Source organism: Pelophylax lessonae, assembly GCF_965119305.1.
Source record: "Pelophylax lessonae genome assembly, chromosome: 3".
In the NCBI taxonomy this organism is placed as follows: Eukaryota; Metazoa; Chordata; class Amphibia; order Anura; family Ranidae; genus Pelophylax; species Pelophylax lessonae.
In genome coordinates, this window is record NC_138770.1 from 188,892,179 (window position 1) to 188,915,548 (window position 23,370).

The window sequence follows — 23,370 nt, forward strand, 5'->3', positions numbered from 1 at the left end:
TCACAACATGGAGAATATAACAGTATCTACGAGGATGGGATTTACAAGGTTATTATCCGTGTGAGAAAAGAAAAAAAAAAAAAAAAAAAAACTCTGGATTGTCACCTGGATACAAACACGCACAGAGCCCAGCAGGAAAATGTCATTGATCGGGACATTAAGTGAATTTGATGGAGAACAGACATCCTGGAGTTCCTGGGTTGAGAGACTGGAACAGTATTTTGGTGCAAATGCCATCCCAGGCGACAGGCAAGTAGCAGTATTTCTGACAGTGGTTGGTGCTAGGACATATGACACTCTTAGGGATCTCCTTTTCCCTGAAAAACCAGCAACTAAGACTTTGGCAGAGCTCCTGACATTGTTAGGAAATCACTTCCAGCCGAAACCACTAGAGATTGCAGAAAGATTCACAGCATATATCTTCACCCGGCTGTTGCTGCCGCTGATAGAACCAGAATCTTTCTGCAATCTCTAGTGGTCCTGCGACCAAATCAGTCTTTTCTTCCTAAGGTGGTTTCAGCCTACCACCTCAACGCTTTGTACGAAGCCTAAGCATCAGAAGGAATTTGCCTTGCATTCCTTGGACTTGGTCTGAGGTTTACCTTTCCGCCACGGACTCTTTCCGGAAGTCAGATTGTCCGTTTGTCCTTCCTGAAGGACCTCAGAAGGGTACAGCGGCGTCTGCGGCAATCATTTCCGAATGGATCAGACAGACGATTGTGCAGGCCTATTCGATTAAGGGTCGGGTTCCTCCCTTCCCTGTTAAGGCGCACTCCACTAGAGCGGTTAGTGCGTCTTGGGCTTTTCGCCACCAGGCGTCGGTGGCTTAGGTGTGCAAAGCGGCGACCTGGTCGTCTGTACACACCTTTTCTAATGCCCCATACACACGTGCAGATTATCTGCAGACTTTTGTCTGCAGACTTACCAAAACCATATAATATGAGGTCAAACCTAAACACTTTCAATTTGTATGCAATCCGGCAGGCCCTTGCACTACATAGAAAAGGTAAGTCTGCAGACAAAAGTCTGCAGATAATCTGCACGTGTGTATGGGGCATAAGTTTTACAAACTTGATGTGTTGGCATCCTCGGATGCTTCTTTTGGCCGCAAGAATTTGAGTGCGGCAGTGGTTTAAAGAGACATGCTATTTTTTTAATGTCTCTTATTTATGGGGTTTATTTAATTTTTTTCCTGGGTTAGCTCCTGTTGAGCTTTACTTAACCCCACTGGTTCAGTTCAGTTTTTTTTTCGGACCTGGGTGCTGCGTTGCCTATTTTAAGGTTGCGTCTTCCCCCCCCTCACATCTACACTGCTTTGGGACGTCCCAATCGTGAAGACTGAATGAATGGGCGGCGACTGTCAGAGGACTCCGAGAAAATAATTTTACGGTAAGATTTTACAAAAATTCTATTTTCTCTGTCGCTCATTGACAGACGCAGTCCTCTTTGATTAATATCAAATTGGGTTATACTGCCCTCTACAGGAGTAGGACACTAGGCAGAAGAAAACGTTCTGGCCACACCCTAGGGGCAGTCCCAGAGGGTATATCCTCTCACTTCCTGCTACGGGATGTCAGTTTTTTTCTGTCTAGTCAGGAGTAAGGATCTTCCAATATACTGGACGATTGTTACCACGGATGCCAGTCTATCCGGGTGGGGAGGAATTCTCGGCAAATTATCTGCTCAGGGGCTTTGGTCCCTGGAAGAATCCAGGTTACCGATAAATGTATTGGAACTAAGAGCGATCAGACTTTGTCTGATTCATTGGACCGAGCAGCTCCGGGGCAGCCCGGTGCGGATCCAGTCGGACAATGCCACAGCAGTGGCTTACGTCAATCACCAGGGGGGCACCAAGAGTGTCCTGGTGGCCATAGAAGTGGCCAGCATTCTTCGTTGGGCGGAACGGATTGTTCCAGCTCTCTCTGCGGTATTCATTCCGGGGGTGGAGAATTGACAGTCAGATTATCTCAGCCATCAGATTCTGGATCAAGGGGAGTGGTCTCTTCATCCAGAGGTATTCCACCAACTGTGCCTTCGTTGGGGCACCCCGAATGTAGATCTGTTGGCATCTCGGCTCAACAGGAAAGTGCGGAGGTTTGCGGCTCGCTCCCGCGATCCTCTAGCAGACGCCGCAGACGCACTGATCGCCCCGTGGGGGCAGTATCAGCTATTGTATGCCAGTTATCCTGGTAGCTCCAGACTGGCCTCGTCGGGTCTGGTACGCCGACCTGGTCAGGCTGGTCGCAGACGTTCCTTGGCGACTTCCTCTCAGGGAGGATCTGCTGTCGCAGGGACCGATCTTCCATCCTGCTTTACGATCGCTGGCTTAACGGCCTGGCTATTGAGACCCAGGTGCTGAAGGACAAGGGGTTGTCAACTTCAGTGATTCCTACTCTAATTAAAGCAAGGAAAGCGACTTCCAGAAAAGTCTATCATCGCACATGGAAGTCTTATATTGCATGGTGTGAATCCCTTGGGTTCCCTCCACGTTCTTATTCGGTGGCCCGAATATTGGCTTTTTTGCAAAAGGGGGTTGAGCAGAAACTGACCCTGAGCACTATCAAGGGTCAGGGTTCAGCATTAGCAATCTTCCTTCAGAAGCCTCTGGCTACTCATTCCTTGATGCAGAGTTTCATCCAGGGAGTGCGACACCTGGCTCCACCAGTGCGCGCACCCTTACCGCCCTGGGATCTTAATTGGGTGCTGTCGGTTCTTCAGAAACTTCCCTTTGAAGATATCAGGGAGATTCCCTTGCTTACTTTATCCCAGAAGGTGGCCTTCTTGGTGGCCATTACTTCTGCACGCAGTGTGTCAGAACTGGCTGCATTATCCTGTCGTTCCCCATATCTGGTGGTTCATAGGGATAAGGTTGTTTTGCGTCCGAATCCATCCTTTCTGCTTAAGGTGGTTTCAGAGTTTCAGTTGAATGAGGACATTGTATTGCCTTCCCTGTGTCCTAAGCCCAGTCACCCTCGAGAATTCGCGTTGCATTCCTTGGATGTAGTTCGGGCGATCAGGGTATACTTGAATACTACGGATTCATTGCGTAAGACGGATTCACTGTTTGTGATCACGGATGGCCCTAAGAAGGGGTTGCCTGTTTCTGCCGCGACCATCTCTAGATGGATCAGACAGACGGTGGTATAGGCTTATTCTATTTAAGGGTCGGGATCCCCCGTTCCCTGGTAAGGCACGCTCTACTCGGGCGCTTAGTGCTTCTTGGGCCTTCCGCCATCAGGCGTCAGTGGTTCAGGTTTTCAAGGCGACTACTTGGTCGTCGGTTCATACCTTTACAAAATTGTATAAGGTTGATGTGCTGGCATCGGCAGATGCCTCTTTTGGCCGCAAGGCTCCTGCAGGCCGCTGTTTGAGGAGACTGTTGGTCTACCTCGAGGGTTTGTTGGGTTTTCTCACTTGGGTCTCATCTTTTTGTTCGATGAGTCCCTTGATGCTTCTGGTTGGCTCCGGTTGGGCCTTCTGGATTTTGATTTCTGTTCCCACCCCTCATTTGTGGCACTGCTTTGGGACATCCCAATTTGATATTAATCAAAGAGGACTGCGTCTGTCAATGAGCGACAGAGAAAAATGGATTTTTGTAAAATCCTTTTCTCTTAGCTCATTGACAGACGCAGTACCCGCCCCTCTATCTTTGAGTTGGGTTAAATTCTTTGACACTGCTTTGTGATGGAACTGACATCCTGTAGCAGGAAGTGAGAGGATATACCCTCTGGGACTGCCCCTAGGGTGTGGCCAGAACGTTTTCTTCTGCCTAGTGTCCAACTCCTGTAGAGGGCAGTATAACCCAATTTGATATTAATCAAAGAGGACTGCGTCTGTCAATGAGCTAAGAGAAAAGGATTTTACGGTAAGATTTTACAAAAATCCATTTTTTTGTGTTATCGTTCATATTCTCGGAAAAATGGCCAAGAAATCATAAATTCTGCCAGGGTATGTAAACTTATGAGCACAACTGTATATTGATTTTTTGGTATGCCATGCATTATATACTATTTGTTAGTTTCATGGTATTTTATTTTTTATTCAGTCTTACTATATATATTCAACATTGGGTTTGCTTTAATTTTGAAGGAATTGATCATTGAGATTGTATTGTATAATATATTCATCTCCTAGTGTGTGAGGTCATCTTATCTCCATTTTATCTCATAGAATTGGTCACTATTTATGGGTAAGTTGTTGCTTGCTCCTTTTTATATAAAACTATTATGTTTTATTATTTGGTTATTTAGATTTTTAAATATTTCCTTTGGTAAGAAACAATAAGTTGTTTCTAATTACTACACTGTCAGATCTCTCTCTATGCTGTACTTTCCAGATTTCACGCAGCATTTACCTACTGTGGTTCAGCTGGCTGCATTGGGACTCCTAGATAGTAGTACATTATCTATACTTTGGATTCATGATCTATACTTTGGATTCATGATCTATACTTTGGATTCAAGAAAGTGGTTTGAATACCCAGAAGGCAGTATTTTTTTTTTTTTTTAAGTATGGTTTTCTATTAGATATAGATATATACTTGCCGCCCACTTTTTTTTAGGTACACCTTTGCTAGTACTGGGTTGGACCCCCTTTTGCCTTTAGAACTGCTGTGTTGGAAACTTTCCTCAGAGATTTTGGGCCATATTGACATTATAGCCTCACACAGTCGCTGCAGACTTGTTGGCTGCGCATCCATGATGCGAATCCCCCATTCCACGACATCCCAAAGGTGCTCTATTGAATTGAGATCTGGTGACTGTGGAGGCCATTTGAGTACAGTGAATACACCACCAGCCTGGGCTGTTGATAGAAGTCAAGATGCATCTATGCTTTTTGTTTTATTTAAACCAAATTCTGACCCTGCCATCTAAATGTCGCTGCTGAAATCGAGACTCATCCGAGCAGGCAACGTTTTTCCAATCTTCGATTGTCCAATTTTGGCGAGCCTGTTCTTAGCTGACAGGAGTGGCACCCAGTGTGGTCTTCTGCTGCTGAAGCCTATCTGCTTCAAGGTTCAATGTGTTGTGCATTCAGAGGTGGTATTCTGCATACCTTTGTTGTAACGAGTAGTTATTTGAGTTCTTGCTGCCTTTCTATCATCTCAAACCAGTCTGCCCATACTCTGACATCGAGGAATTTTTGTCCACACAAGGCTCACTGGATATTTTCTCATTTTCGGACCATTTCTGTAAACCCTTGAGATGGTGGTGCGGGAAAATCCCTGTAGATCAGCAGTTTTTTAAATACTCTGATCAGCCCATCTGGCACCAACAACCATGCCATGTTCAAAATCACTTACATCTTGTTTCTTCCCCATTCTGATGCTTGGTTTGAACTTCGGCAAGTTGTCTTTACCACATTAGATGGCTAAATGCATTGAGTTGCTGCCATGTGGTTGGCTGATTAACAATTTGTGTTACAAAGCAATGAACTATAAAAAATGGGCGGTGAGTGTGTGTGTATGTATGTGTGTGTGTGTATATAGTAATACCTTGGTTTGCGAGTATAATTAGTTCCAGCAGTTTGCTTGTAAACCAAAACACTCGTATATCAAAGCAAGAGCTCTGTGTCCGTACTGTATATAACAGATGCCAATTTATACTGTATTAGAGCGTGTCTGGCTGCTGTGTGACTCCTCAGCCCTGCTCTGCTCCTCTCCTCCCCTCCTCCTCAGATGACGTCAACAGGAGTGATCGGCCCCTCCCACCGGGGAGAGCAGAGAGGAGGCGAGAGAGAGCGACAGAGGGACGAGGAGTCATATACAGTAAGCGCAGGGAGACACTCTGAAACAGTATAAATCGGCATCTTTATATACAGTACAAGCACTGGGACACATAATGGTATGTAACAGAGGGGATGGCATGCTTATAGTGTACTAAACTGCTCGTATATCAAGACAGTGCTCGTATATCAGATTTTTTTAAAAAATGCTCGCCTTTCAAAACGCTCGTAAACAAAGTTACTCGCAAACTACTGTATATGTATGTGTGTTAGAGCTGCATGATTAGTTAAAAAAAAAAAAAGCCTCCAAATGTTTATCAACATTGTTAAGGCTCCTAGATAACTATAAACAGAATGTTTTAGAGCCCATTCACACTAGCGCGACTTGTGAGGCAACTTGTGTCGCCCCAGGTCGCTTGACATAACATAAGCAATGTTAATCAATCAGTGCTGTCTTAATTGGCACTACTGAAGTTGCTCCGACTTCAGAAAAGGGTCCTGTACTACTTTGAGGCGACCTGTGATCCGACTTATCCCATATACTTCAATGGGAGTCGCCTCCTTATCTTAATTTAATCCACTTGTTATCAGACTTTCCAGGAAGAAGAAAGAGATTAGCCAGGCATTCCACACATGGCAGCCATGCCTATATGGTGTGTGTGTGTGTGTGTGTGTGTGTGTGTGTGTGTATATATATATATATATATATATATATATATATATATATATATATGTATATATATATATATATATATATATATATTTATATATAGTGGGTACGGAAAGTATTCAGACCCCCTTAAATTTTTCACTCTTTGTTATATTGCAGCCATTTGCTAAAATCATTTAAGTTCATTCTTCTTCCTCATGAATGTACACATAGCACCCCATACTGACAGAAAAACACAGAATTGTTGACATTGTTGCAGATTTATTAAAAAAGAAAAACTGAAATATCACATGGTCCTAAGTATTCAGACCCTTTGCTGTGACACTCATATATTTAACTCAGGTGCTTTCCATTTCTTCTGATCATCCTTGAGATGGTTCTACACCTTCATTTGAGTCCAGCTGTGTTTGATTATACTGATTGGACTTGATTAGGAAAGCCACACACCTGTCTATATAAGACCTTCCAGATCACAATGCATGTCAGAGCAAATGAGAATTATGAGGTCAAAGGAACTGCCTGAAGAGCTCAGAGACAGAATTGTGGCAAGGCACAGATCTGGTCAAGGTTACAAAAAGATTTCTGCTGCACTTAAGGTTCCTAAGAGCACAGTGGCCTCCATAATCCTCAAATGGAAGATGTTTGGGACAATCAGAACCCTTCCTAGAGCTGGCCGTCCGGCCAGACTGAGCTATCGGGGGAGAAGAGCCTTGGTGAGAGAGGTAAAGAAGAACCCAAAGATCACTGTGGCTGAGCTCCAGAGATGCAGTCAGGAGATGGGAGAAAGTTGTAGAAAGTCAACCATCACTGCAGCCCTCCACCAGTCGGGGCTTTATGGCAGAGGGGCCCGACGGAAGCCTCTCCTCAGTGTAAGACACATGAAAGCCCACATTGAGTTTGCTAAAAAAAACACCTGAAGGACTCCAAGATGGTGAGCAATAAGATTCTCTGGTCTGATGAGACCAAAATAGAACTTTTTGGCCTTAATTCTAAGCAGTATGTGTGGAGAAAACCAGGCACTGCTTATCACCTGTAAAATACAGTCCCAACAGTGAAGCATGGTGGTGGCAGCATCATGCTGTGGGGGTGTTTTTCAGCTGCAGGGACAGGACGACTGGTTGCAATCTAGGGAAAGATGAATGCGGCCAAGTACAGGGATATCCTGGACAAAAACCTTCTCCAGAGTGCTCTGGACCTCAGACTGGGCCGAAGGTTTACCTCCTAACAAGACAATGACCCTAAGCACACAGCTAAAATAACGAAGGAGTGGCTTCACAACAACTCCGTGACTGTTCTTAAATGGCCCAGCCAGAGCCCTGACTTAAACCCAATTGAGCATCTCTGGAGAGACCTAAAAAAGGCTGTCCACCAATGTTTACCATCCAACCTGACAGAATTGGAGAGGATCTGCAAGGAGGAATGGCAGAGGATCCCCAAATCCAGGTGTGAAAGACTTGTTGCATCTTTCCCAAAAAGACTCCTGGCTATATTAGATCAAAAGGGGGCTTCTACTAAATACTGAGCAAAGGGTCTGAATACTTAGGACCATGTGATATTTCAGTTTCTCTTACGTCCTCCGACAGTCGCCGCCCACTTCATATTCATCACCAATGGGGTTATGTCCTTTATTCCGTAGGAGTAGCTAGGCAATAGAATATGTTAGTACAAAGACTTTTAACATATCCCACCCCCAGGGGGTGGTCCCCTCAGTACATAACCCTCCACTTCCTGTATCCAACTCAGTTTCATTTGTCTAGCTGTCAGGAGTAGCTGGAAGTTTCTGTGCTGGGGCACCTTGTCTCAGCTCTCTTTCCTTTCTTTGGTTTTTATTTGAGTTTTTTTCTCTCTTTCTTGTTAGCTGTTATTTTACCAGCGTTAGTTAGTTCTTCTGATGAAGAGGATCATGCGGGCTGCGTCTCGGGCTGACCCCCCTGGTAGCAGGCTGTGGGTCAGTGGCTTCTTAGCCCGCCATCGAGCGTTCAGTCAGGTATCGCTCCTGAGTTATCTGAACGACCCATCCCTGTTCCGTGCAGGGATGCTAGGTGAGGTGGCTACCTCACTGGACGCTGTGCGGTTTCTCAACCCACCTTCTGATGCGTCCTGGATGCGACTCTCCCTGCCTCATGTGCAGCGGTTTGTTCGCCTGTGCGGGCCATGTGAGAGGTAAGTGCATTTATGTGGGGACCTGTCTGTCTGGGGGGTGTCAGTCTGGGACTGTGTACCTTGCCCTGTGTTCACACTATTACGTTTTCCCTATCTCTCACATTGCAAGCTGTGGGCTGCAGGAGGGGGGGCTGGCTGCACTCTGTGTCAGTTTTCTGTTTGTGTGAACGGCTGTGTGCTGTGGGGCTTGAGTTTCTCATGCTTGGGGCACATTACAGCGCCGCTGCGGCGGTTTACCATGTTCCTTTTTTGGGCAGATGGTGTGTTTTACTTCTCCCTCATGGGGTGTGGGAGCGGCAGTTTCGGCGCCAAACGGCGCCATTTTGACTGCGATCGCTCCGGCCGCATGTTTTACATGCATGGCGGCCATTTTCTTGTAGCCTCCATAGGCTTTCATAGAGCGCCCTGTATGCCAGCATTTCCTTTCCTTCAGGAGCACCGCAGGCAGCAGCAGCAGCACCAATCTCTCCAGGTTCATTTCTTTTTATTCCCTGTATCCTGCCTTGGTATACTTGTCCCTGTGGGGGTCCCTTGTGTGGGATGCTTAGTGTGAGTGGGCTACGATCGCAGCGCTCTCTTAAAGGGGCGGTCACCCATTTATTTTTGCAAGGGCATGGATTTTCAGGAATACTAGTTTCCTGCCAATTTAGGGGGAAGCCAGGGGACTGCGGTCCCCCCCCCCCCCCGGGGGGGGGGATTTGGCTGCGATTGTGGCTAGCCTTGTGACTCAGGTGCAAATGCTGGTGGTTGCTCAATCCTCTAAAAGGCCCAGAGTTTTCAATTTCCTCTGTTTCCAGAGGGTGATGGTACTGGGGCTGCTGGGGCAGAGATCTCCTTATCGGGGTCTCGTTCCTCCCGGGACCTTATAGGGTCAGTAATGGAGGCTGAGGTAGAGGGGGTTGATAATTCTCCCCCTGGCTCGTCTGAAGAGCTTGCGCTCATGGATGAATTGGTTGCTTCTATCAAGCAAACTCTGCGTTTGGAGGAGGAAACATGTCCTCCTGCTGCCTTGACGGCTTATGGGACGCAGAAAAGGCGCATATCATCGCAGATGTTTCCATGCACTGATGATTTTCAGCGCGCTGTGAAAGAACGATGGCGTAATATACGCAAACCTTTTGCTGTGCCAAGTAGGTTTAAGCTGCGCTATCCTTTTACGCCCGCTACTGATGGGCGTTGGTGTGTCCCACCTCCGGTGGACCAGGCGTTAGCAGTTTTGTACAAGTCCACTGCGATTCCTGCTGCAGACACCCCGGTGTTCCGGGATGCCGCGGACAAGAGGATGGAGTCCTTTGCCCGTCGTACCTATTCTATTATGGGTTCTATGTTGAAAGCTTTATTGCTTCACTTATGGCGGCCCAGGCGGTCGCGAACTGGACGCAGGTGCTTAGGCGTGTCCTGGGGGCTGATTCTGCCCCCCAGGCGACTTTGGATATGGTGGATCAAATCCACCAGGGTGTCATGTATTTGTGTGATGCGGACCTGGATATGGTTCCGTTGGCTGCACGTGTACACAGTGTGGCGGTGTTATCTCGCCGCCTGGTTTGGTTGGAGTGTTGGTCTGTGGATCAATCTTCACGTAGGACCTTGGCCAATCTGCCGTTTGATGGTTCTCGCCTTTTTGGCGAATCCCTGGATGCCCTAATTAAAGGGGTCATGGGGGGTAAGAGCACGCTCTTACCTCAATCCCACTAGACTAAGACGGCTCCTGGAAAACAGAATGATTTCTTTCGGCCCCCTCAGGGGTCCTTTCGTGCCTTTCGGTCACATTTTTGGGACAAGCTGTCCAAGGGTCAAGGCTCCCGCAAGAAGCCGTGGGCAGGTAAGCAAAGGTCCGGCCAATCCGGTTCTGCGGCCCACTACAGTGCGGCCTGAAGGGGCGCCCTCACCCACTTCACAGGAAATCGTTCGATCTGGCCACTAGATCGAGTTTCTCTCTCGGCCGGAGAGCAGATTTTTTCCCTCAAGTCTTCTGTTATCCCCGGAGCGTTTGCGGGGCCTGCATCTAGCGGTGCAGGACCTGAGGGCTCAGGGAGTGGTGGTCCCGGTGTCTCATCGGGACAGATTTCGGGGGTTCTATTCCAATCTGCTCACCGTGCCCAGGAAGGAGGGCAAGGTGCGTCCGATTCTGGTCTTGAAGGCGCTGTACCGCCTTGTGCGGGTGCGCAAGTTCCGCATGGAATCCCTGCGGTCGGTGGTGGCTGCCCTGGTTCCGGGGGAGTCCATGGCTTCCATCGACTTGCAAGATGCGTATCTTCACATCCCGATTTTCGAGGGTCACCAGAGGTACCTTCGATTCGCCATAGCGGAAGATCATTACCGATTTGTGGCGTTGCCTTTTGGTCTCGCCTCTGCTCCAAGGGTGTTCACCAGAGTGCTGGCACCGGTTCTGGCTTTGTTGAGGGCCCAGGGCATTTCGGTTCTGGGGTATCTGGACGATATTCTGGTTCGGTCTGCGACCAGCCAGAGTCTGGAGAAGGATCTGTCCGTCACGTTGCAGACTCTACAGGAGTTTGGTTGGACGATCAATTTTCCAAAGTCGACATTGTGCCCATCGGTTCGGATTTCTTACCTGGGTATGATTCTGGACTCTGTCCAGGCGTAGGTCTTCCTGCCGGAAGAAAAACTCACAGCTCTTCAGGAGGCAGTCAGGTCCCTCAGGGACGTTCCATCTTCGTCCATTCGGACGTGCATGCGGTGTCTGGGATTGATGGTCTCTGCTTTCGAGGCGATTTCCCTTCGCCCAGTTTCACACGCGGGTTCTCCAAGCGGAGATATTGTCCAGGTGGGACGGGCGTCCGCAGTCTCTGGATCTCCAGATGTCATTGAGTTCTCAGACCAGAAGGGATCTTCTGTGGTGGCTTCTATCCCCCTCAGTATCGGGGGGCAAGTCTTTTCGTCCCCTTTCGTGGACGGTGATCACCACGGACGCCAGCCTGTCGGGCTGGGGTGGTGTTCTGGGCGTTCTGTCCACCCAGGGTGTTTGGTCGACGGAGGAATCCTCCCTTCCGATCAACGTTCTGGAACTGCGAGCGATACTCCTCTGTCTTCGTCGTTGGACGGACAATCTTCACGGCTACCCGGTTCGGGTGCAGACGGACAATGCCACGGCGGTGACTTACATCAATCACCAAGGGGGCACCAGGAGTGCCCGGGCGGCTCGAGAAGTGGCCGCGATTCTGTCTTGGGCCGAGACGCATGTCCCGGCAATATCGGCAGGTCACATTCCGGGGGTGAAAATTTGGCAGGCGGTTTATTATTTGCCGCCGTCAAACCCTGGACCAGGGAGAATGGTCCCTTCACCCGGCTGTCTTCCAGATGTTGTGCGCGAGGTGGGGTCTTCCGGAGGTAGACCTGTTCGCGTCTCGTCTGAACTACAAAGTACCACGGTTCGTGGCAAGGAGTGCGATCCTCGGGCAGACGCGTCGGAAGCGTTGGTTGCCCCGTGGCATCAGTACCTACTGATGTATCCGTTCCCGCCGATTCAATTGCTGTCCAGGTTCCTTCGCGGAACCGACCACGGTGATTCTTGTGGCACCGGACTGGCCTCGCCGGTCCTGGGACGCAGACCTCGTAAATCTGGCAATCGACGCCCCGTGGCGTCTGCCTCTTCGAGAAGATCTTCTGTCGCAAGGACCGATCTTCCATCCTGCTTTACAGTCGCTGGCCTTGACGGCCTGGCTGTTAAAACCGAAGTCCTGAAGAACAGGGGTCTTTCCCCTGAGTTCATTCACACCTTAATAAATGCGAGGAAGTCTTCCTCGGGGAAGGTTTATTACCGTACTTGGAAGGCGTATTTTGCCTGGTGCGTATCCAGGGGTTTCTCTCCTGACACTTATTCGGTGTCTAGGGTGTTGCCCTTCCTTCAGACGGGTGTTGACCAGCGTCTGGCGCTGGCCACGATCAAGGGTCAGGTGTCTGCTTTGGCCGTTCTTTTTCGACGGCCTGTGGCATCTGATTCTTTGGTTAGCACTTTTGTGCGGGGGGTACGTCATCTGCTCCCTCCTAGGAGGGAACCTCTTACCCCTTGGGACTTGAATCTAGTTCTATCTGTGTTGCAGCGTGCTCCTTTTGAAAGGTTCAGGGAGATCCCGCTGTCTTTGTTATCCAAGAAGGTCGCCTTTTTGGTGGCTATCACCTCGACTCGACGAGTGTCGGGGCTGGCAGCCTTGTCCTACAAGTCTCCGTGTCTGGTTGTGCATTTGGACAAGGTGGTCTTGCGACCTAACCCTTCTTTTCTTCCAAAAAAGGGTTTCGGACTTTCATCTCAATGTGGACATTGTCAAACCTTCGCTTTGCGCGAAGCCGAAGCATCCGACTGAGGTGTTGCTTCACTCCTTGGATGTTGTCCGGGCGATAAGAGTCTATTTCACATCGACTGAGTCTTCTCGCAAGTCGGATGCCTTGTTTGTCCTTCCGGGAGGTCCTCGGAAGGGCATGGCGGCGTCGGCTTCTACAATCGCCAAATGGATCAGACGGACCATTGATCAGGCCTATGCTTTGAGGGGGAAAGTTCCCCCTGTACCTGTGAAGGCGCACTCTACCAGATCTCTGAGTACGTCTTGGGCCTGTCGTCATGGGGCCTCTGTGGCTCAGGTGTGTGAGGCGGCGACTTGGTCGACCGTACACACTTTCACGATATTCTACAGAGTAGATGTTCAGGCATCGGCTGATGCTTCCTTTGGCCGCAAGGTTCTTAGTGCGGCAGTTCCCTAGAGCCCTTGTTACGGGTTCTTTGGCTTTTTGGGATTTTTGTTTTTTCCCTGGGTTTTCTTGCTCCTGTTGAGCGAGTGTTTTGTTCTTATGCCCAACTGGTTTCCTTCCTTTGGTAAGGTTCCTTTCTCTGATGGGGAGACGGCGTTGCCTTGGGCGCGGCTGTGTTCTTCCCACCCCTCATGTTTACACTGCTTTGGGACATCCCCATTGGTGATGAATATGAAGTGGGCGGCGACTGTCGGAGGACGTAAGAGAAAACGGAATTTTTGTAAAATCTTACCTGTAAAATTCCTTTCTCTGAGTCCTCCGACAGTCGCCGCCCCCGCCCCTCTTTTGGGGTTTTGATGTACTCTCTACTGCTATTCCACTGAAACTGAGTTGGATACAGGAAGTGGAGGGTTATGTACTGAGGGGACCACCCCCTGGGGGTGGGATATGTTAAAAGTCTTTGTACTAACATATTCTATTGCCTAGCTACTCCTACGGAATAAAGGACATAACCCCATTGGTGATGAATATGAAGTGGGCGGCGACTGTCGGAGGACTCAGAGAAAGGAATTTTACAGGTAAGATTTTACAAAAATTCCGTTTTTTCTTTTTTAATAAATCTGCAACAATGTCAACAATTCTGTGTTTTTCTGTCAGTATGGGGTGCTATGTGTACATTCATGAGGAAGAAGAATGAACCTAAATGATTTTAGCAAGTGGCTGCAATATAACAAAGAGTGAAAAATGTAAGGGGGTCTGAATACTTTCCGTACCCACTGTATATATATATATTCCATTATCTCTGCTTGGTCTGTGTGAGTGGCACTGGTGAACACAGATAAGTTGCACTGGTGGACACTGATTTGTGGCACTGATACGTGGCACTGGTGGACACGGATTCGTGGCACTGATACGTGGCACTGGTGGACACGGATTCGTGGCACTGATATGTGGCACTGATACGTGGCACTGGTGGACACTGATACGTGGCACTGGTGGACACTGATGCCTGGCACTGGTGGACACTGATGCCTGGCACTGGTGGACACTGATGCCTGGCACTGGTGGACACTGATGCCTGGCACTGGTGGACACTGATGCCTGGCACTGGTGGACACTGATGCCTGGCACTGGTGGACACTGATGCCTGGCACTGATATGTGGCACTGGTGGACACTGATACGTGGCACTGATTCGTGGCACTGGTGGACACATACGTGGCATTGGTGGGCAGTGGCACTGGTGGACACTGATACGTGGCACTGGTGGGCAATAAGGAAATGAGTAAAAAAAAAAAAAAAACAGAAAAGGGGAATTGGGTCACAACACATCATATTCTGATTGGCCAAACACAGTCGTCAGTCGCGCTGAAGTCGCGGAAAAGTCGTGGTAAAATCGCGGTAAAAAGTCGCTCCGACATGGGGCGACTTTATGGTCGCGGCAGTGTGACCCGGCTCTTACAATGTATAATTTTGTTCTTTTAGATCAAAAGAATGAACTTCTGTCTGTAAGTGAGGGCAATTTAACCTCTTAAAGTGGTTGTAAACCTTGTGTGTTTGTACCTATAGGTAAGCCTATAATAAAGCTTACCCATAGGTACTGTAAATATCTCCTAAACTTGCAAACTTTAGGAGATATTTACTGTATACTGCGCAGATGATGTCATCGACCTCCCGTGCTGTTAGAGCCCTCTGCCGTGACCGGTGACTGTAGCACAGCCGGATACCGCGGACCCGGAAGCAAGACGAGTGAGCATGGACATGTCCTCCAGCGGGGACGACGAGGGCTTCATTTGGAGGTAAGTGTCACAGAATGTGCTAGCATGCGATGCATACTAGCACATTATGCCTTTACTTTTAAGATAATAGAAAATAAAAAAATAAATGACTTTACTTCCCCTTTAATTGTAAGCCTTTTTCTGACACTTGTTGCTTACAAGGTAAAATCAGTATTTTTTTCTAGAAAATTGCTTAGAACCCTCAAACATTATATATATATATATATATATATATATATATATATATATATATATATATATATATATATATATATATATATATATATAATCAGAGACCCTAGAGGATAAAATAGGTGATCGTTGCAATCTTATGTCACGCTGTATTTGCGTACAAGCTTTTCAATTGCAGTTTTTTGGTAAAAAATACACTTTACTGTTTTTAATGAATTAAAAAAATTGGGCTTACTTGAATGAATTTTAAAAAATAGCCCGATTATTTAAAAAAAAAAAAAAATGTAAAAGATGATGATAGGCTGAGGATCGTGATATTTATTCTAAGCAAAAAAATGGTGCTTCTAATTTTATCCAGAATCGTGCAGCTCTGTGTGAGCATAGCATAGTGAGGGTGAGCTTACCTATGGCTAGTCAGGCCAGCAGGCTTTTTGTATGTATATCACCCACCGTGTTTATGCTGACTTGGTGTGCTTTGTTTTTTAGTGACATTGATTCAGTCTTGCGAGAGGATAGGGCTAAGCTGAAATCTATGCAGAAACGTCAGCCACGCTTTACAGAAGATCAGCGCAAGGAATTGGGAGAGATACATCCATGGATACAGAGGGGAGGACTTCCGCGGACAGTAGAGGTGACAGTAAGTATTTATGACCATTCAGCGCTTCTGCAAATGTGTTTACTGGGGATCCCTAATGTTCTCCAGGTTAGCCTGCTATTGTTATTGTGGAAAGGTCCGTAATATAACCATAACCCCATCAATTAATATTATAAGGTATTTTACATGGTTTGCCATACACTTATTCTTTCATTAGTAAAATTTAGTTTTAGGATACGACTGTTGTAAATTTTAATTTCACTTTCACTTCATTATTATATCATTTCACTGCAGAGATTTTCCCTCACGTTTTTGTCAGTGCCTGTGCCCTCATTGGGAGGAATTTCCGTCACTCCTTGTTTAGGTGTATTTGTGTAAATCCTCCCAGTAAAGATGTGGCACAAGCAGCTATAATAACATGACAGATTCTAATCCTTCACACACTATCCAAAAACTAAAGATGCAAGTTTTGGCTGGAGCTAGGTTTTAAACAGTCCTTTGTATTTGTCAGCAACATTTTAATGCTTAATTCTTTTGTATGGTCTGACCACAGAAATTTTGCTCAGGGAGAATTATTTTATGGGGGAGTGTGAAATTGCACTCAGGACCAGGGTTGTGAGTTCAGTTACATAATGGCTTTGCCTGTGTAAGCAGCTCTTATTACAGTACTCTTAGGGATCCATTTATAAATGTTTTCACAAAAGATTTACACTATATTCACCCAGGATTCACATATTTTCCCCATTCGATTCTTTTAGAAAATGTGACTCTTGAGTGAAAGCCGTGGGAATCTTGTGTGAAACATAAATCGACCCCGAAGAGTAATGAAATTTGTTTTGTAAGGCTTTGTCAACCTATTTTCTTCTAATACTTTTCAGCCCACTTTTTCTCCTGTTGAGCCCAAGGAAGCCTGATCAAGGAAGGTCAGTGGTTACCTGTGGTTAGGGACAGATGTCCCCCCAGGATAAAGATAAGGTCACACAACTGTCCCTAACCACAGGTGACTGCTGGATGTGCAGATATATGTTCACAGCCACAAGCTCTGCTTCTTTAAGCCTCTCATTAAAGATGAACTGCTAGATTAGAAAAAAACAAAAACAAATATACATATATACCTACTTACTGTAGCATCGTCCCCTGCTGGCTCTTAGTCCAAGAACTGAATAATCACATGACTGCTGATCACCCAGTTTTCACTGACAGAGCACTGATTGTCCATCACCGCTTCTCTGCTCTGACTCTCCAGAGCCCACTGGAGCATCGGGCAGAAGTGGGGACAGGACAGGAGCCAGAGGCTTAGACTCTTGGCAGCACACTGAGAGGCTGAGCCAGCCAGCTGCCTGTAAGCATCTGGATGGATCCTGAAATTGCTGGGATGTGTCCAGAGTGCATGGGTCTGTGACATCAGTCAACAGTGGGCTTTAACTTGATTCTGGGTCACATGAGAGAACAAGTAAGTGCACTTCAGTGACCCACATGAGAAGCATGGCTGTAAGAGCTTTGGCCATAATTCTACACTCTAAATAGCTGCCACCGATCGGAACATCTGGGATCCTAGCTTTAGGTATATATACCACAGCATGGCCATATAGAAGATGTGAATGAAGCCTTAGAATGTGCTTTTTGATTGTGAACAGTTTATTATAAGCAACGACTATGATCTTAATTTATTGACTGCATACATTCATATTGTAAACAAAGTAGAATACGGTCTATAATATGCCCTGGCCTCGCTATTCATTTCAGTTTACTTTAATATTTTACAAATATAGAGCTGTGTTTAGGTACAAGTGTGTAAACTACAATTATTGTAATATTTTTTGTTAAAACCTGCAGTAAATGAGAGAATCATTTTTGCACCCCACTATAATGATGAAAGCAGACCTGAGCATTGCCAGGCTTTTTACGCTCAAAGCTAAAAACTTAGTTTTATGTCAGATTCTAGACCACAGTTGGAATGTAAACAAAGTTCTGCTAGTTAATTCGCTAATCGGATTGTCCCCGGCAGAAACTATAATTGGTTACAGGATAAGTCTGATCTGGAAATAGCTGGGTCTGTCTGGGACATCTTACGTTTTGGGACACATTTAGCCTGACCTGAGAAACTAGTGTCTATCTAGGAAGCCATTTGGAGGTATTGTGTGCACTCACACATGGCAGGTGGTGATGGCCCTGTAAACAGAACATGGTCGGATTATCTCCTTTATGATTAGTTCCCACTGTACTGTTAGGGGGGAGTCAGCTAGCTCTACGAATCAGGATAAAGTGTTTGCAACTACTTTGTGAGTGTTTTTTGTTTTTTTTTAAGTATAAACTTTGTTGCTGTTAAGACCCATGTGTTGTTAGTTTTATTTTTTGTATACATGGAACATTTACATAGTACCATATTCATCAGTCTCTGCCCTGTATAAGATTACAGTCTTAAGCTGGCCATACATTGTTGATGATCTTTTTCACTAAGCCCGCAAGCTGAAAAAAAAACCCCACAAAAATATTGTATTCCGACAGCAGCACTCGTCACTGCCAGAATCAGCCGCTGCATCCACTGATCAAGACACATTTTCAAACATGTTTCCTCGACAGAAGTCAATTTGGCTGGGATGGCCACACACTAATCGAAAATTTGCCGGTCCCTGCTGAAACCTCCGAGCTACACTCAGTTTGTGGAAAGTACCAGTTTATTACCATTTTGATTGTGGGAGGGAAGCAGAACACCTAGAAGATACCAGAGGGGAGAACATGCTTATTAGTGCTTAAAGAGGTGGTAACCCTAATCCTAAGAAATAAGAGATCCTGTTCCCTTATGGCAGGGTAAACAGAACAGTCCCTGTTCTGTCTAATCTGTCCCTTTCTATGATGTAAAAAAAAAAAAAAAACTGGTTGATCCTTCCTGTTCCTGCGTCCCCCCTTAGCCTCCGTCATCCTGTTGCTGCCCTCTCGCCCTGTCCTTCCCTGCCTGTCAGCACCTGTGTGTGTGCCGATCTCTTCCCCTCCCCTTCCCTTCTCTCCCCTTCCCTTCTGCCACTATTAGTAGTCTGCAGTAACGCTAAAGATTACTGTCATCCCCGCTGTAGCCATTAGATTGGTGGAGGAGATTTTCCAGAGGTCACGTGACCAGCCAGAAACTAACTGTATAAAATTTTGCCTGTAAATACCTTGTTTCAAACATGTAGACAGGGTAGCATATCTTAGTAGGACAGAGGTGTTCGCATATCCTAACACTGTTTGAGAATGTTGAGAGTTGTTTAACCATGTACTGACCAGCGATTTACCCATATGTTGCTGGATTGCATGGATATATTTCAGTCATTGCTGCAGCAATGATCAAGATTATTTTTTTAAGGCCGGCGATTCCCTACAGTGTAAAAGTAATCCTAGCGGCTAAGAAGCCACTGGATTACTTTTACAGACAGTGGAAGGGGGTCCCACCCTCTCCCGACACCACTTTTCTTGGGCTCTCCCTTGGGATTGGGGAGCTTGGTAAGGATGCGACATCAGATGGTGGCATCTGGTGCCTGGGACACAGTGAGAGGAACTGATGTTCCTCCTACTGTGTGATGACAGAAACCAGAAGCAATGAGGATTTAGTCACTTTTGGGTTCATTCTCATGTAAACCAGCAGTTACTGGCTTGAACAAATTGATCTTGGTTTAATCCGATGCTTTGAAGGGCAGAGGACAGATCTGGGGTCTAATAGACCCCAGATCTCTCAATAAAAAAGAACTTGTCATGGCCCATGTTATCACAAGCGGTGTCATTTATCCCTTCTGATAGTAAGTGAGAAACATAAAGATACAATGTAATTTAAAAAAAATATATATAAAAAAAAAGTACTCAATGGTCACTCTGACAGAGCTCCAGCATTTCTCTGTGGAGAGAGGGGAACCTTCGTAAAGAACTGTCTCTGCAGCACTCCACTGATCAGGCCTGTATGGTAGAGTGGCCAGATGGAAGCCACCTCTCAGTAAAAGGTACATGACAGCCCGCCTGGAGTTTGCCAAAAGGAACCTAAAGGACTTTCAAACCATGAGAAACAAAATTATCTGGTCTGATGAAACAAAGATTGAACTCTTTGGTCTGAATGGCAAACGTCATGTCTGGAAAAAAACAGGAACTGCTATTCACCTTACCAATACCATCCCTACAGTAAAGCATGGTGGTGGCAGCATCATGCTGTGTGAATGTTTTTTTTTTCCAGCAACAGGAACTGGGAGACTAGTCAGGATTGAAGGAAAAATGAATGCAGCAACGTACATAGACATCCTTGATGAAAACCTGCTCCAGAGTTCTCTGGACTTCAGACTGGGGCGAAGGTTCATCTTCCAACAGGACAATGACCCTAAGCACACAGCCAAGATAGCAAAGGATTGGCTACTGGACAACTCTATTAATGTCCTTGAGTGGCCAAGCCAGAACCCGAATGAACATCTCTGGAGAGATCTGAAAATGGCTGTGCACCATTGCTCCCCATCCAAACTGATGGAGCTTGAGAGGTCCTGCAAAGAAGAATAGGAGAAAGTGCCGAAAAAAAAACGTATGAATTAAAAAAAAAAAAACACTAAAGTTAGCCACTTTTTGTTGTATATTGTGAAAGATGATGTTACGCTAAGTAAATAGATACCTAACATATCATGCTTTAAAATTGCGCACACTCGTAGAATGGCGCCAAACTTTGGTACTTAAAATCTCTATAGGCAATGCTTTCAAATTGTTTACAGGTTACCAGTTCAGAGCTACAGAGGATGTTTTGGGCTGGAATTGTTTCTCTCACGTTCGTGGCGATATTTAACGTGGTTTAATTGCACTTTACATATGTGGACGCTACGCACGCATTTGCTTCTGCGTGCGGGTACAGGGGTACTTTACATTTTTACATCCTATAACAATAATCAAGCGGCTGAACAGCCGCTATGATTGTTTTTACAGTGCAGGGAATCATCGGCAGAAAAGAATATCTGAATGATGCCTGAGAAGCCGCTCGGCTGTCATTACAAGAATCGGGAGGGGACGTGTCCCCCCTCCCGCTGTCTTCCACGGCTCACTCGGGTCTCCCGTCCCACTGCAAGACCTGGGCATCCTACCGCCGCCACCGAAGAGAAGACCCGGTGTAGCATGAGGATGTGTTCCTGTGAAAGCCGGTATCCCTGCCGCAAGTGCGCATGCGCCGGTCTCCATGTAAAAAAACCCAGAAGTGATGTCATGACATCATTTCCGGGTACTCGGCACCGAATTAAAAAAACTGACAGCATTCAAACCAGCCAAACTTGGCGTTTTGAATGCTTTTCAGTGCCGAGGCGGGGTTTGGGGTCTTTTAGACCCCCAGATCCCTCCACAAGTAGTACCTTTTGGAAAAAAAACAAAAAACATTTTTTTACATGTCCGAAAATATCGGCCGATATCCGATGACCAAAATATCGGTATCGGCATTCTAAAAACGATATTGGTCGATCACTAGTACTTATTCACTCCGTCGGGGAGACTTTGAATACTGTTGATGAGCCCACCCAGTCAGGTAAGCGGGTTTCCTTTGGGTCCCGCAAAGCCCAGAAGTCTGGTCAGGTTTTCCTCTGTCCTGAGGAGTTTCACGAAACCGTGAACTAAGTGGTGTCGCATTAAGCATATGCTGGCGGTGCCTAAGCGGTTTCAACGCTGCTATCCCTTTGCGGACACTGTCAACAATCGCTGGACAGTGTCACCTAAGGTGGACCACACTGTTTCCAGGTTGAATAAATCTATGGTGATGCCTGTGGAGGACTCCCCGGTGTTTAGAGACCCGACAGATAGGCGCGTGGAGACACTTTCCCGCCACATGTATTTTGTTGCGGGCTCTCTGCTCAAACCTGTGTTCGCTTCTGTGATGGTTTCACAGATGGTCACTGAATGGTTCAAGGTGCTTAGGCGCAGCTTGGTGGCAGAGTCGGCCCCTCCAACTGTCCTTGACCTAGAGAAATCAAATTGCCCAGGCCGTGGTATACCTGTGTGACGCGGCCTTGGACGAGGCTCCTTTGGCCGCAAGGTTATCTGCAGTTGGGATCGCACTCCGCCACATAGTTTGGTTAAAGAGCTGGTCGGCTGACCATGCCTCCAAGAAGACTGTGTCTGATGTCCCTTATTTGGGGGATCCCTTGGATGAGCTGGTCAAGGTTCTTACGTGGGGGGGTAAGAGTACCCTTTTGCCCCAAACCGCTAAGGGAAAATCGCCCCGCGGTCGGCGGGGTCCTTCCTTCAAGGCTCATTGTGGGTCCTTTCGTGCTTCAGGGGCACAGGAAAAAGGTAAATCCTTCAAAGCCTCCGGCAGTCATAAGAAGCCATGGTCCAGGAGGCCAAAGGCCGGTCAGTCCGGTGCAGCGGCCCAGTCCTCCTCTGCCGGAAGGGATGCCCTCACCCGTTTCAGGGATGGGGGGGGACATCTGCATTGCTTTTAGGAACCCTGGTTATCCCAAACTTGGGAGAGGTGGGTTCACGAATTGATTCGCTCAGGGTACAAGATTGAGTTTCGATCTCGCCCCGCAGACAGGTTCTTTCCATCAAATCTCCGCCTGTCTCCCGATAGTTTGCGAGATCTCAAGGGGGGCTGTGCAAGATCTTCTTGCCCAAGGAGTTCTTATACCAGTCCCTCAGCGGGACAGGTTTCCTGGGTTCTATTCCAACCTGTTGACGGTGCCCAGAAAAGAGGGCAAAGTGTGTCCGATTCTGGATCTCAAGTCTCTGAACCGCTTTTTGCGGGGGGAAGAAGTTCTGGATGGAATTCATCCGGTCAATGGTGGCGTCGTTATGTCAAGAAAATTTTCTGGCCTCCATCAACTTAAAGGATGCTTATCTGCACATCCCTATCTATGAAGGTCATCAGCGGTATCTCCGCTTCGCAGTGGCAGAGGCGCATTTTGAATTTGTGGTGTTACCCTTTGGTCTAGCTTCGGCTCCCACCAATTCACCAATGTTTTGGCTCTGGTGCTGGTCTTTCTGTGCAAGAGGGGGATTGCAGTCCTTGGTTATCTGGATGACCTCCTGTTGAGGGCGAGCTCATGTGCCACTTTATCGAGCGATCTGACAGTCATGGTTCAGATGCTCCAGGAGTTCGGGTGGACCATCAACCTCCAGAAATCGGCACTGACCCCGTCAGTCCATCTCAGTTACCTGGGGATGGTCCTGGACTCTGCTCAAGCGAAGGTTTTTCACCCGGAGTAAAAACTTCAGACCTTACAGGGCGAGATCAGGTCCCTCAGGGACAACGATCTCATCTCTCTACGGGCCTGCATGCGGTCCCTGGGGCTGATGGTTTCAGCCTTCGAAGCCATCCCGTTTGCTCAGTTTCACATGAGAACTCTGCAAGCAGAGATTCTTGCCAGGTGGAACAAGGATCCTCAGTGGTTGGACAGGAGGATATGTTTGAACCGCCTCTCAAGGACAGAACTTTCGTGGTGGCTCCTATACCCCGCTCTGACCCAAGGCAAGGTTGGCGTCGGACCAGGTGCAGGTAATTCTGGCGGCTCCAGACTGGCCTCGTCGGTCTTGGTATGGGGACCTCGTGCAGATGGTCGTTGA

General features: G+C 47.1%; 1 protein-coding gene across 1 annotated transcript in view; it reads left to right on the forward strand.

Moving 5' to 3' along the window:
- Positions 1 to 23,370, forward strand: part of PER2 (period circadian regulator 2) — a 141,922-nt gene that overhangs the window by 103,111 nt on the left and 15,441 nt on the right. The window contains exon 21 of the mRNA XM_082252090.1: positions 15,717 to 15,861. Coding sequence (XP_082108216.1) covers positions 15,717 to 15,861 — 145 coding nt within the window. The remainder of the gene's footprint in view (positions 1 to 15,716; positions 15,862 to 23,370) is intronic.